The following is a 14290-nucleotide window of genomic DNA, read 5'->3' on the forward strand; positions in this document are numbered from 1 at the left end:
CAGCACCACACCACAATTACAGTAACCCCATTGACTTCAGTAAATACCAATTTACATGGGTGTAAGTGCAAGGAAGATCAGGCCTGCCCTCTCATCCTGCAAACATAATGAGAGCTAGACCCAAACCCTGGGTCTCTCTTCTCTTGAAGGGAACAACTGACAGCTACACCACACCATGCCTGCCATGCCAGCATGAAGGAGATTAGTTGTCCCAGGCTTCTGGGTGATCTATATGTCTTCCCTTCACCAAGCAGCAACCTGGTAGAACTAGTCTCCCTCACTGCTGGCATAGCAGCCAGCTCCCCCCTTAGCCAAAGATGACAACGTTCTCTTCCCCATCCCCAGATGGCATGCCACTTACACCCAGACATCACACAGCATCAGACACTTTTCAGCCACTTGTAGAAAGCCAGTCACTCACTTTCTAGCAATACTGTCCCCCTTCCTTCCCAAGGGGAGATTTCTGGGTGGTAAATTCTCATTCATTCCAAGCCAGAAGAACCCCATTCCTGGATGGCAGAGAGGAACTGCCAAGTTGCAGCTGAGATCGAGCCAGCTTTGGTGGGTGACTCACATCCCCACCTTACAACCCTCTCTTCAGAGGCTGCAGCAACCCCCTCTCCTCACCCAGCTAAGAGTGAATATATGGGGTCACCTTCATTTCTATGCCAATAGCCATCTGCCCCACAGAAGTTGGGATTTGGGGCAGAGAAGAGAAGAGAGGAAAGCAAGAGACTAGTTCTGCCCAAGGCCTTCGAGAAAATTCCTTTAACAAGGACACTGCAGATTTAGTTCAGGCTTCACAGAGTAATTAGGTGTCAAAGCATAGGCACGAAGCAAGCGTGAGGCTGGAGATTTGTGCCGTCCTCAGGCTGCATGTCGATGGGCCCGCAGATTTCAGGGATACATTCCAAATGTGAGGCAGATTTCACCTACATGCAGAGACTTTGTTCACCTCTTTGCTTTGATTCATTTATTGCCACCCACTGTCTATCCATGTGTCTCTATTTACCATGACAGAACCCTGCTGTCCTGGGCTGGGTCTCCTCTAGGTCCAGCTGGATTTTGCTTGTGCAATTGTAGAAGGTCCCAGCACAGTCTGAGCCACCAAAAACCAGCACAGTGCACAGGCTGCACTTGCCCTGGCTCTCCTTGTCCACATCTGTCAGGTGAGTAGCTGTGAGATTGAGCAGCATGTGGCCAGCCCGGGGCACCAAGGAGAGGTGACTGTGTGTCACTGTGCTCCATGCAAAAGTGTCTGCAACAGAAAGGAACGATCGCTGCTGGCAAACCTATCCTCTGCACCAGGGATGAAACAAACAGACAGATGGACACAAGGCTGCCAGAAATACCAGCAAGTGCCTTGTCACCACAGCACAACAGCCACCTTCAGCAATTCTTTGTCAGTCAGCAGCTCTGAGGAGGGGATGGGGAGTTACTCACCAAGGTGAAAGGTGAATACATCCTGCAGGGCTCCCTTGGCATTGCAGCCCCCACTGATCAGGACCTTCTGGTCAGACACTGGCATTGCAGCATGGAAGCTAGAATCAGAGCAAAGCATAACAATAACCAGAGCAAAACATGCAGGGGACCCACCTTCCCCACCCTCCCTCCTCTCCTTCCCCAGACACCACCTAGGGGGGCTCTACTTACCTAGGAGAGGAAGCCTGGGATAGTGGTTCATGCCACAGATGGGAGTCAGGACTCCAGAGTTCTAGTCCCAGGTCTGCCCCTGAACTGTTGCATAACCCTGGGCAACTCACTTCCCTGTCTGTGCCTTAGATGCTAACTCACCTCTGCCGGTGCCGAGAGGCTTAATGTATGTCTGAGAAGCACCAGAGAACCTCAGACAAAAAGGTGCTAATGAAGGGCAGGGGGTTTTATGTTTGCAAGTACCCAAGGGCCTCCCTTCAGGAACCGAGCATTCTCCTTAGAAGGGTTTCTCCCTTCCTTTGGTTCTGCTGCTGCCCAGGCACCAGGGAGGATGAGTTGTGCTGGGTGATAGCCCTGCAAGTATGCAGGAAGCACAGTTCCAGCCACAAAGCAAGATGCGGGGGAGTGGAGGGGGGAGGGAGAAGAGGCCTCTTGATCCTACAACAGGATCTTACCAGCGCGAAGAAGGCTGTCCTGAAAGACATGGGACCGGCACATACTCCATGTAACCTGAAGCATGGAAAAAAAGCAGGAGACACTTGAAATGCATGGCAATCCTAGCAGCTCTGCCCAGCCCCACAGCAAGACAAACACCTCTGTGCTGACTGTGGGGAACATAGGGTTTGCTGCATCAAATCAGAGCAGCAACTGGTTTAATCTGCTATCCAGCTTCTTGCAATCACCAGTGCCTAATGTTTCTTACCCCGTCTTGGGCCAAGCCATCTCCTACCCACCCAATCAGGGCCTTCCCTACATCCACAGCTTCCCATCCCCCTTACTCTAGTCCAGACACCTCAGAGCCATGCTGTCCTCCTCCCATATCATATAAGGGCCCTCATTCACCCACTGTCCCCAATCATGTTTCCTAAGGCAGGCAGCCCTTGGATTCCCACCCCAACTGCCAAGTATAGTCTGACAGGAAGGCAATGTCCCATTCTCACCCAGATCCAGGATGTGCACATCATTCAGGTACAAAGGGGTCCTCTGACCCCCAAAGATCACGAGCTTGTTCCTCAGCAGAGTGGCTGAATGGCTGGGGAGAGAGGGGGGTGAGTGAGCAAGGCAGCCTCGGGAACCTCTTGGAATTGAGGGTTCAGGCTCTTTTCACAAAAGCAGGCTTCCAGGAGAGCCATTAACTCGACTACACTCTTGTGGGCTGGGGCAGCTTGAGTTTACACATGGCCATTCCCCACTTGTGTGCTCTCCACATCCATGAGAGCCTAATACCAGAGCACCACCTGCTGGTGCACAACCCATTAACATGGGACAGTCCCCCAGGAAAGGGCGGGGAGCTGCTTCGCATGGGACATTTAAAACTAGAACTGGACCAGCCCTGGGGATGTGACTGTGGGGGACAATCATGCCCTGCCCTCCAGGTGTGGCGATTAACTAGATGGGACCTGCTGGTGCTTCCCTCCCTCTGTCTTTGAGGGCTGAAATGAAGGTGTCTCACCCGAGCCGAGGTAAGGGCTTCTCTCCCTCCACAATGGGCTGGTACCAAATCTTGTACTCAGGGTTGAAGACATAGAGTGTGTTGCTGCAGGCCCTGGACTCCAGGGATGCCATCTTGGGGAAAGTCCCTCCAAAGATAAAAAGCTCCTTGCGGTAGATGGTGGCGCTGTGGTAGGCCAGTGTCGGCACCTTCCCCCTGGCCTGAGGAAGAAAGTTCCCAGTCATGTTTCATGTGTGAAAATGAAGTACACAGGTTGCCATGGGTCAGCTCCCTGCTGGTCATGGGCATAGTGAGTCCTGGTGCCACTCTACCTGCTCCATGACCAGAACTCTAAGATGCAGGTGGACAATATCTGCTCAGTTTATGTCCCACCTTTTTCTGACCTGAACGGGGCATCACCCCACTGATCCCAATTGCTTCTGAACACAAACAGGAAGAGGAGGTCATTGTGGAAACATTTCTGCCCCAATCACTGCTAATCCCACATATGCCATTCTCTCTCAGCCCTTTGGCTTTCCTTGTGCTTTAGTGCTGCCCAGAAAGGGAAGGGAGGAAGGTACATGGGGTCACCAGCTGGAAAAGTTTCTCTACAGGAAACAAAGAGGGAAAGGGGAAGGGAAAAAGCATAAGATGAGGGCCTCTGAACCAAGAAAGCCAGCTCATTATCTTGGTGCCCAGACCAGGTTTTCACTAGCCCCCCACAAATGGGGGACCATTTCCCCTGCAATTTGTGTGCTGTTCTCCCATGTAGCTTGGCTCAGATACAGCATCCAGTGTCAATCCATTCTGCCTTCAGCCTCACTCACACTGGATGCACTATCTGGTTTCCAGGGAGCTTCAAGCTTTTTAACCTAGTTTTCCTGGCTGGGTCTGACTTGGCTCACCCCAAGGGACAAAGCAAGGTGGGGGATTAGAACCCAGAACAGCCCACTTCCCCTTTGTCCTTTTGAAGGCTCCCATCAATGATCCTAACCACATCCCTTCCACTGACCATGAAATGGTAACCAACACACAGTGCCTGACAGTGGGCCTGGGGCCAAAGAGCGAGCACAAGAGCAAGGACATGGGCACGTTGCTCTTGGGTTCCCAGCTGGTCCCCCAACAGAAACACACTTCTCCCCCCACCCCCAATGCTTTGTCTCTTTCCTGCAGAAGGTCCACTACTCACAGCCACGAGAAGCCACTTCCAGGTGGCTGTGTCCAGGATGTAGATGGTGCTGTAGGGCTTGCCCTCCTTCATGCCCCCAAAGACATAGATCCGTTTGGTGTCCAGGTCGTAGGTGGCGGTGTGACCACTTGAGCAGGGCGGCACAGAACCCAGTGGTGGCAGATCCACGGGGAACCAGAAATCATTGTCTGTCGGAGTAACGCCATTCTAGTGAGGGGGCAGAGACCCTCCCTTCACTCCCCACACCTCAAAAGCCCTATCAGCCTTTGGTCAGGACCCTGCTCCCTTCATTCCCCCCCCCCCCCCACTCTTGACTCAGTGCCAGAGGGAAGGGCTTACAGCACTGTTTCTGGGCTTGGAGGTGGAGGGCATGGGGGCAGCATATAGCTGGGGAATAGCAGGGCAGAAAAGAAGATCAGTGTGTGTGTGGAAAGCGGCAGGACCCTGGATTCACCCCACAAACCCCTCAGACACTGCAAAGTGTGCCTCAGCCTCTGCTCCTTGAAAGCCACCCATCTCCCTGTCCCTGCTTCCACTGACACTCCCAGTCCTAACAGCCAACAGCAGGAGCAGCTCACACATGCAGGATTGCAGGTTCAGGCTGCAGCCCATGGCACTGAGCTCAGCACTAGGTGGCACCAATGGATGGCCCCCAGCCTCAGCAGCATGCAGCCTTCTGCTGAGTGGAGGGACAAAGAGGGGGAAATGGCACTATCAGGAAGGAGCAGGGAGGAGGAGGAGTCAGCAAAGAACATGTAACAGCAATAAAACAGAGAACAAGGAGGAAGATGAGCAAGAGAGAAAATGGAGAAATAGCTGCCCATGTCTGGATGAGCTGAGGTGCCAAGGGGGCACCCTCCCACTCTCTCATCCCAGCGGAGGGAGCCAGAGGCTTTCAGCCTATCCATGCAGAATAATGCAGCCCTCCCTGTGGAGGGTTCCACACAGAATGGCATTGGCATCGGTGGAATGCTTCATTGGCCTGGATCAGAGCAGACCAAATCCACTCAGCTCCTGCTTCTCCCAGAGATGCCTTCCGCCCTTAGGGACCTCTGCCTTCCCCTGCCCAGCCCTGAACTTCTCACCAATCTCTAGTTTCCAGAGAGCATCCTTGCAAGGCTGTTGATTGGCTCCCTCTCCACCAATCAAAATGGCTGTTTCTGAGTCACTGAGGCACATGGCGTGACACCATCGTGGGCTCGGACAGACTGGAGAAGGAGAGATGAAACCGAACTGTGTCACTGGACCAGATAAGGGGGCCTCAGGGTCTCCTCACTTCCATGGAGAAAGCAAAGTGAGGAGGCAGGGGCCTGGACTCTCATGGGAAGGTGGTAGCCTGAGGCCCTGAACCCCCAAGGACAGATGGCAGGGCAAGAAGCACTACATACCTACACCCATGTGGTCTAGAGGCCAGGACCCCTTGGGCATGGGGATTTTCTTTTTAGCTTTAGGGAGTAATCATGGGGTTTCCCCTCCACATTCTCAGTAACACAGGGAGCCAGCAGTGGGGAGTCTGGCTAGCTGCAGGATCATGCTCCCTGCACTTCAAGCAGGTGGGGGGCATTTTGATCCCTTTGAGCAGCCATGCCAGAAAGGATCCTCAGCTGTGGACAGGCCCAGTTCTTTTCTCCTACATTTAAGAGTATTGGGAGAGTCTGGTGACTAGGGGACTGCCAGCTCCTAGGGCATGTGGGGGGTGAGAGGCCAGAGTTCCCTCCAGCTAGTTCTTTAGGATAGCTCCTTCCCCCATTCCATTTCCTTCTCCTTTCCCTTCCAAGGTTCCTCCCTCATCAACAGGCCCCCATACTAACTGATGGGGAAGCTGGAAAAAGTTTGGTCAGTCTATGTATCATTTTACTCACCCGCCCCCCGTTAGTGAAACCCACCAAGCACACAGTGGGGCAGCTCAGATTTCAGGGAGGCTGCAATGGGCATTGGAGATTCTTCCTATCCCTCTCACAATGCCCAGGGTGTATAGTTCGAGGCGACCCCATGAGGCCAGACAGAGTACGCATAGCCTGCTCACAGTTCCGGGTGCTTAGGGATTTAAGGGAACAAGCATGAATGTTCACTCTAAGGCCTACGACATTAAACAAATGATATCCCCAAGCCAGCCCAGAGTCTGAGCACCAGGTTCTCACCTTGCAGTTCCTTCACCTCCAAGTCTGCAGAGAGAAAACACAGACAGGTGATGGTCCCCTGAAAGCAGCAGCGGGGAGTCACCTCCTCGGAGGGGCTCAATCCTGTGATATGGTGCAAGTGCCTCTTCCCCCTACCCTGGCACACAGCCATGGAAACAACACTTCTGAACATGGAGATCCATGGGAGTGGATATGGTGCCTCTCACAGTTAGCACACTGGTTCCAATCCAGCCACATATTAGGGTGACAGGCTGACTCACAGGGAATGAAGAGTCACCACCAGCTCATTTCACCTGCCTGCACAAACCTCAAGGTTCAGGGGTTTGGGTCTCAAACAGCATAGGAGAGTAGGTGAGGTCAGTGCTGGTGAAAGGTGCAAGAGAGCGAGCCCTGGAGAGAGAGGGCATCTGTATCCCCAGAACAGGTACAAGTAAAGCAGGGCCCCTCTCTGCCACTGTGCTTCACCCACTTCCTGGGGGGGACCCCTCTATGGTGAGACAGGAGCTCAGGCTCCATGACTCTGTCTCTGCTCAAACTGCCAACAAGGGGAACCATTGTGACAGTGGTTTGGGGATGGGGACACTTGTTTCATTAGGAATGGGACCAAGATCCAACAACTCATTTCATACAATGAATAGCCTTCAAAGGCTTACAGCTTTTGGTCACAAGCTGGGGCTGAATTGGAACCAATGCTCTTAAGGAGAAAGGTTCCGTTTCCAATTCCCCAGTCCCTGTAAGCCAGCCAACTCCCAGCAGACTGTTACATACAAAAGAAGCTCAATGCAAGAACATTTTTAAAAATACTCTTCTGGCACGCTCTGCATTTTGCATCAATTAATGACGTGTCCGATATGGACCAAGAGATACAGTATTGGTAAGGGGTCCTGGACTAGAGCTCATGAGACAGGAGATCTCAGCTCAGCTCTGTCACTGATCTACTGTGTAACAGTGGGTAATGCTCTCTGTGCCTCAGTTTCCTCAGCTATAAATGGGGAGAATTACATTTATCTTCATTTGTAAGTGCTTTGACACCTACAGATGAAGAACTAAGTGATACTATTACATGGTGCAGTGCAGTGACATCAGGAGACTCCAGCTTCCATTTCTGACCAAACAGGCATAGGTGGCACACTCAAGCCATTTGTTCAAGGACAGAACTGGAGAGAGATTCTCAGGGTTCTGAGAGGAACACAGGGGACCTCTTGGCTGGGGGTAGGAACTAACTGGGCAACTGTCCCCAGAGGCAGCACACACAGGTCTGGGAGTCAAGCAGGCAAGATCCAGAATAGACACCCAAATGTCTGCATCTCACTCCGCATTTACGGAGCCAGAGTTACCTTCAGCATCCTGCTCCCTTTCACATGCCCTGGGCTCAAACAAGACTTTCCTAGGCTTCTTTAGCTGGATAGGTCTAGGCTTGCAGATTTTCCTCCTGGCCTCCTTGGGTGCCTTCTGGCCAGTGGGTGACTCTGGAGCAAAGGGCATCAACAGCTTTTTTGGCAGTGGAGATAAATCCTTACTTCTGGTCCTTTGTGCTCTGGCAGTTGCCTCCAAACTCTGACGTTTAACCTGTCCAACAGAAGTCACAGCAGAATCAGCTGCCTGAGGCTTCTGGGAGAAAAAGTAAGCCCGTTCTAGATCTCACTTGGCTCTTTAGATCAGCCTCATCCATGGCTGGAGATGACAAAGGGACAGGGGGGCCAGAACCCCCCATAGTTGGCCCACTACTGTGGTGGAGGTTAATTTTAGAGAGGGAACCAAGCTGATCTAGCCACCAGCTGTTCTTCCTGCTGCATGCCCAGCCAGCAGCGCTGGAGAGAGATTCTTCGGATTGCCAACTGAAGAGTGGCACAGCAAGAACGGGGGCATTATTGGAAGGTGGGAGAGCGGCACAGTGACAAGCTGAAGCATTTACCTGTAGACACCAGGTTGCATTTGACTCAAGTGAGGAACATTACAATTCATTGATCTTTCCAGCACAGACCAGACCTTAGCTTCACTAACCTGTTCAGCCAGGGCCCTGCTAGGAGAGTGGTGCCAATGGCTTCACCTGCCAATAGAGTTTACTGGCTCCGAGTGGCTATGAGCAAGGGAGAGGGTGGGAAGGAACAGTTGAGATATCCAGCGTGCACATACCTCAGTGGTATCGTCCAAGACCTGGATGGGGGACATGGTATCTTCCGGGAGGACTGGTGACTGTGTGGGCTCCGGTGCCAGAAATGGGCGAGTGGGGGTGCTGTTGTAGATGCCCTTGAGCAGCTAAGGGACAGACAGGGACCGCAGAGCAGCATAAGAACAACATTCTCATCCTGCCCCCATGTTTCACACACACCAGGGGCCTAGTCTCCCTCACTCACAGAGTGAGTGAAAAGCTAAATTACAAGAGAGATCAACTGCAGGCCAAAAGCCCTAGTGTCCAGCTCTTAAAGATTCCTAGGCCAGAAGGGCCCACTGTGATCACCTAGTCTGACCTCCGGTATAACACAGGCCATAAAACTTCCCCAAAATAATTCCCAGAGCAGATCTTTTAGAATAAACATCCAATCTTCATATTAAAATGGTCAGTGATGGAGAATCCACCATGACCCTTGGTAAACTGTTCCAATGTTAATTACCCTGACTGTCAAAAATGTATACCTTACTTCTGGTCTGAATTTGTCTAGCTTCAACTTCCAGCCATTGGATTGTAGGCTACCTTTCTCTGCTAGATTGAAAAGCCCATTATTAAATGTTTGTTCCCAAAGTAGATACTTATAGCCTGTAATCAAGTTACTCCCTTAACCTTCTCTTTGTTAAGCTAAATAGATTGAGTTCCTTGAGTCTATCACTATAATGTACGTTTTCTAATCCTTTACTCATTCTCATGGCGGAACCTTCTCCAACGTATCACCATCCTGCTTGAATTGTGGACAGCAGAACTGGACACAGTATTTCAGCAGTGGTTGCACTAGTGCCAAATATAGAGATAAAATAATCTCTTCTCCTTGCTGAGATTCCCTCATTTATGCATCCCAGGATTGCACTGGTTCTTTTGGACATGAGCTCCCAGTGTGATGCTATGTTCAGCTGATTATCCACCATGACCGCAAAATCTTTTTCAGAATCACTGCTTCCCAAGCTAGAGTCTCCCATCTTGTAAGTATGGCCTATGTTCTTTGTTGCTAGATGTATACATTTCCATTTAGCTGTATTAAAACAGTGTTTGCTTGCACCCAATTTCCCAAGTAATCCAGATTGCTTTGAAACAGTGACCTGTCCTCTTCATTATTTACCACTTCCCCAGTTTTTGTGTCATCTGCAAACTATCAGTGCTGATTTTATGTTTTCTTCCAGGTCACTGATAACAAATGTTAAATAACGTAGAGCCAAGCACCGAGTCCTGTGGGACCCCGCTGGAAATACACCTGCTAGACGATGACTCCCAATTTACAATCACATTTTGAGACCTAGCAGTTAGCCAGTTTTTGGAACTTGGACTGGTGGTGATGAAGGCGTTTCTCACCCCAGAGGTATTTATTACAGTGGATGCTCATGCACGTGGACTGCTTTTTTGCTTCTCTTTCTTGCCCATGGGGCTAGGCAATTGTCTAGGAGGAACGGTCACAGAGCTATTGCTGGGAATTAAGCAGAGCACCCAGTGCTGTGATAGCTACAAAGTAACAGCCCCAAGGAAGTGAAACAAGGCAGGAATCCTCAGTACCTGGAACCGATACAGTTACTGGCTCTGAAAGTTTGCAAATATGAACATGCCAGGTCCCTAGGTCACCATCCCCAACCTTGACAGCCATTCCATAGGCCTCAGAATCTGCAGGACTACGAGTGGAAAGCTACATGGATGCTCTGATGGACACACAGATGAAGAGCATGAACTCAGCCCATGGATTGGAGCCTTATTCAGGAGTGCTACAATCAGGAACTTTCCAGCCTCTCATCAATAATAATACCTAGCTTTACAAAGCTTTTCATCCATAGACCTCAAAGTGCTTTACAAAGGAGGTCAATAGCAAGAAAGAGAGGATCCATCTCAGGGGCACTTGATCCAATGATTTCAACACATGGGCAACCAACTGCCTGGATACCAAGAACTGGGGGCAGAATGGAATTGAAACTTCCTTTACCTACTAGTATCTGTGGCATTTAAAAGTCAAAGGTGCACTGGCAGACCTGTGCATAGAACATAGGTCTGGAACAGCAGGGCTTTGGGTCAGACATGAGGTGCATTAGCAGATCTGTGGGAAGAGACCAAGCACCGGAATAGCCGTGGGTGTTGCTGGCCATAACCAGCACCCACAATAGGAAGAGCAGGATATATAGGGAACTGCTTTCTTACCTGCCCATTGACAGTCAGGAGAAGTTTAACAGGGTTGCCACAATCCTTCTGTTTCAACGAAGCCATCAGAATGTCCACCCTCCAGTCACCTTCCCACACAAGGGACCTGTGCAAGGACCATGGAATCTCAACTCACAATGGACACTGCCCAAGGGAGACATCCTGCTCCTCTACCAGTGCTAATGTTCCCTAGAATTCAGTGCCCCCAAGCCACTAAGCACTCAGCCCTGGGAGGAAGCTTTCCCCCACCTTCTGTTCCTTCCAGATCCCTTGGCTGTAAAGGAAGGTCCCAGTGTCAGGGAGAGACTCAGGGACACAAAAGGGACATGGAAGACCGGACACTCTTGAGGCAATAAGGAATAATGGAAGTTTTGAGAAGGAAAAATAAAAAAATCATATGGTGGCGAATGCACCAGCGAGCCATTCGGATTCTTTTTCAGCCTCGTAACACTATGGGGGCGAAGGGCTGACCTGGGGGGAATTGGCATGCCAATAGGGGGGGAAAAGGTAAGCTGAAGAGCCCTTCCAAATTCTCTCCCACCCATCTTAAGTTCCTAACTTGAGTTCTATTGGATGGTCAGAAAAACCTATGCAGTTCTATTCTACAGGCCTTTTCCATAGGAGCCCACACACTTCTTATGTTCAGTTTGGGGCGTGTTTTTGACAATCACCATGCTCTCCTGCCCACAATCTGGCCCTCTCTGCCAGAGAGGTTGATCACAGCAGACAAAAGAATTGGTTACAATTTTTGAGAGGGGAAAGATGGCCAAAAAATAAAAACTTGGCAGGTTCTCCCTGCCGGCTCTGCCGGCAAAAATGTTCAACCCTCTCTGTGCTAGCACAGAGCTCGGTGCTTTCTGCTGGCAGCGGCCATGCTACATCTGTACTCCCCCCTGCTACAACAGTTGCTGTAAGGGGAGCTTCGTGCCTGTATCTCCCATGGGTCCTGCACCACGTCAGACCCGTTCACCCCAAAGCTGGCCACCACAAGGGAGAAGAGGGGACCAACCAGCTGCGGCACTGACAGACTGAGTGTGCTACAGCGCAGTTTCCCGCTGGGGCTGGCCTGCTAGTGCTCAGCCCTAGCCCAGAGTTTTGAGACCTGGAGCCCTATTCCCACTACTCCCCATATAAGTTAGGAGGGACGCACTCCCTCCACATCCTCTATTCCCTTGTTAGCTGAGGAAGACCTGCCCCCCCACACCAAACAAAACATCGGCCAGTAATCAGCTCAGATTTACCTCAAATAACAAAGAGGACCTAGTCCCCAACCATCCACCGGCAGGGATCCACTCCCCACGTGACAAAGCACCTCTCAGCCAGGGACCACAGGGTCCCACCTCTCACTTCCATCACCGGTATAAGGAACAATCACAAGAACCTGGAAGGGCTGGGATGGGGTAGCATGGGTTGACAGAGGGGTGGGGGTGGAAGGGCTGACAGAGTTGGGAGGTGATGGGAAGAGACCGATATATACCCAGGAAATTTGACTTCTGTCAGCCCCCGATGTGGAGCATTTTTAAGGAGCCCCCTGTTAAACAATTGGCAGCATATCAGTGCCTATCCAAGCCCCAACATTTACCTCACATCAGACCCCAATTTGCCAATCCTTTGTGGCTTGACATCTGGATTCACCAGCACCTCCACAGTGATGCTTGTGTTTTGGGAATAACAATTCCAGTCACCCAAACCAAAGACTACAAGTTGTTTTGGCAAAGGCAGAGGCAGCTGAATCTGGTAACACATCTGGCTGGATTTGCTTGAAGAGACGACAAAAAAAAAAAAAAAATGTGTAGCAGAAATACAGGAAGCCCAAATGAAAACAAGGAGAGGCCTAGGCAGATGTCCATGTGAGGAGAGACTGAAAGGATTAAGACTATTTAGTTTAGAGAGGAGATGAATAAATGGGGATGTGATTAACCTACAGAAAATAATAAATGGGCTAAAGAGGGCAAATCAGATGCTTCTATTACCCTTTCTCATCACAATATAAGGGAAAAGGGGTATTCAATCAATTTAAAAATGGATGGGCAGCTGGTGTACACAGACTACTGCCGATCATGGTGATCGGTATCATTTCACCAGGTCCTTGTACTCCCCTGTCTATATCCAGCTGTTGTCTCTTGTCATACGCCATGTCTACACTACCATTTATGTTGGCAAAATTTATGTCGCTCAGTGGTATGAAGTAAGGCTACCATACCACTGTCCGGCCAACAGCCACCACTCTGTGGTTACCCAGCTCTGAATGCGTGCAGGAAGGTTTTTTTCCCTAAAGCTTTCCCCCCACCCCCCCATCCAGAATACATTCCACACAGGCAAGTTTGAGAACCTCTGGTGTAAGGCTATGTCTACATTAGATACCTTATAGTGACACAGCTGTACCGATGCAGCTGCACTGCTGTAGGATCTCTCATGTAGCAGCTCTATGCTGATGGGAGAGAGCTCTCCCGTTAATTAAACCACCCCTACGAGCGCCGAAAGCTCTGGCGGTGGGAGAAGCTCTCCCAGCAACACAGCACTGTGCTCACTAGCGCTTATGCTGGAGTAATTTAGGTCGCTTGGGGGAGTGGAATATTCACACCCCTGGGCGTCATAAGTGGTAGTGTAGACATAGCTTTACTGTTCTGTGTTTGTACAGCACCTCGCACAGTGGTGTATACAAATAAACAACAATAACAACTAAATTAAATTGAAAGGCAACACCTTTCAAACTGATTAAATATGTACAAGTTCCTTAGAGAAGGGACCCCGGTGGGTCCCTAATCCTGACTAGGACCTCTGGACACGGCAGCCGCACAAATAAACGGTGGCACTCGGTACCAGATCACTGACATACCGGTCACCTGCAAGGGGCCCACAACCCAGGGAGACAGCCCGGTCTCTGATCAGACACACCAGAGTATTACAGCGCCAGCTGCGCTGGGCCGAGCGCAGCCCAGCAATGAGCGTAGGAAGTCCTGCGTCAAAGGCCGGGTACTAGGGAGCTGCGTTTAGTTTACACCCCGTTGCTTGACACAGCCCCGAGCGAAGGGCTGGCGGGGCCGGGGGCGTCCGTCCAGCGGGCTTCACGCGCCGGGGCCGCAGGTCAGGACGCGGGGGCAGCGGCGCAGCCGCGGGATGGGTCCAGCAGTAGCGTCGCACACAGGCGAAGCGGGGAATTGCCGGAGCTGGGGGCCCTGACCTGTGCGGGCTGAAGGTCCCGCGGAGCCCAGGCCGGGATCCCCGCGCTCCGCGCAGGCCGAGCCTCCGGGAAAGGCCCAGGCCCAGGCCCACGCGGAACTCCAGAGAGCCGGAGATGGGGCCGGGCCTACAATAGTGACCCGTTCAGCTCGCCCCGGGTCTCACCCGCTGAGCTGCCGGGGCGGCTCCTGGAGCGACCAGAGCACGTAGAAGTGGAGGCTGGTGCTTGGAGCCGGAGCCACACTCCGGGGCGCCTCGGCCGGTGCATCCCACTGCCCAAGGCCCCCGGGAGCCCAGCTCCATCGGCGGTGCGGGGACCGCCTGCTGCCTGAAGCCGAGAGGCTGGGGCTGGAAAGCAGCAT

At 51.6% G+C, this 14290-nt stretch overlaps 1 protein-coding gene across 1 annotated transcript; it reads right to left on the minus strand.

The window, feature by feature from the left end:
- Nucleotides 1–749: 749 nt before the first annotated feature.
- LOC140913624 (uncharacterized) lies at nt 750–14290 on the minus strand. The gene is made up of 13 exons (XM_073350350.1): nt 14094–14290; nt 12328–12504; nt 10746–10851; nt 8552–8674; nt 7753–7984; nt 6416–6439; nt 5360–5482; nt 4275–4462; nt 3107–3306; nt 2595–2686; nt 2109–2163; nt 1444–1541; nt 750–1258 (listed from the first exon to the last, which is right to left on the minus strand). The coding sequence occupies exons 1-13, from the start codon at nt 14288–14290 to the stop codon at nt 1005–1007; spliced, it is 1869 nt and encodes a 622-aa protein (XP_073206451.1). The 3' UTR covers nt 750–1004.

The sequence above is a fragment of the Lepidochelys kempii genome, chromosome 6, assembly GCF_965140265.1.
Source record: "Lepidochelys kempii isolate rLepKem1 chromosome 6, rLepKem1.hap2, whole genome shotgun sequence".
NCBI classification, from domain to species: domain Eukaryota; kingdom Metazoa; phylum Chordata; order Testudines; family Cheloniidae; genus Lepidochelys; species Lepidochelys kempii.

What these genes read in the sequence shown, in the direction of transcription:
- LOC140913624 (XM_073350350.1), bottom strand. Translation starts at nt 14,290, where the DNA reads ATGCTGCTTTCCAGCCCCAGCCTCTCGGCTTCAGGCAGCAGGCGGTCC. An exon ending in AAATTGGGGTCTGATGTGAG is followed by an intron (nt 10,852 to 12,327) that starts GTAAATGTTGGG and finishes GTCCTTGCACAG; the next exon opens with GTCCCTTGTGTGGGAAGGTG. An exon ending in TGTATTCACCTTTCACCTTG is followed by an intron (nt 1,259 to 1,443) that starts GTGAGTAACTCC and finishes TTTCTGTTGCAG; the next exon opens with ACACTTTTGCATGGAGCACA.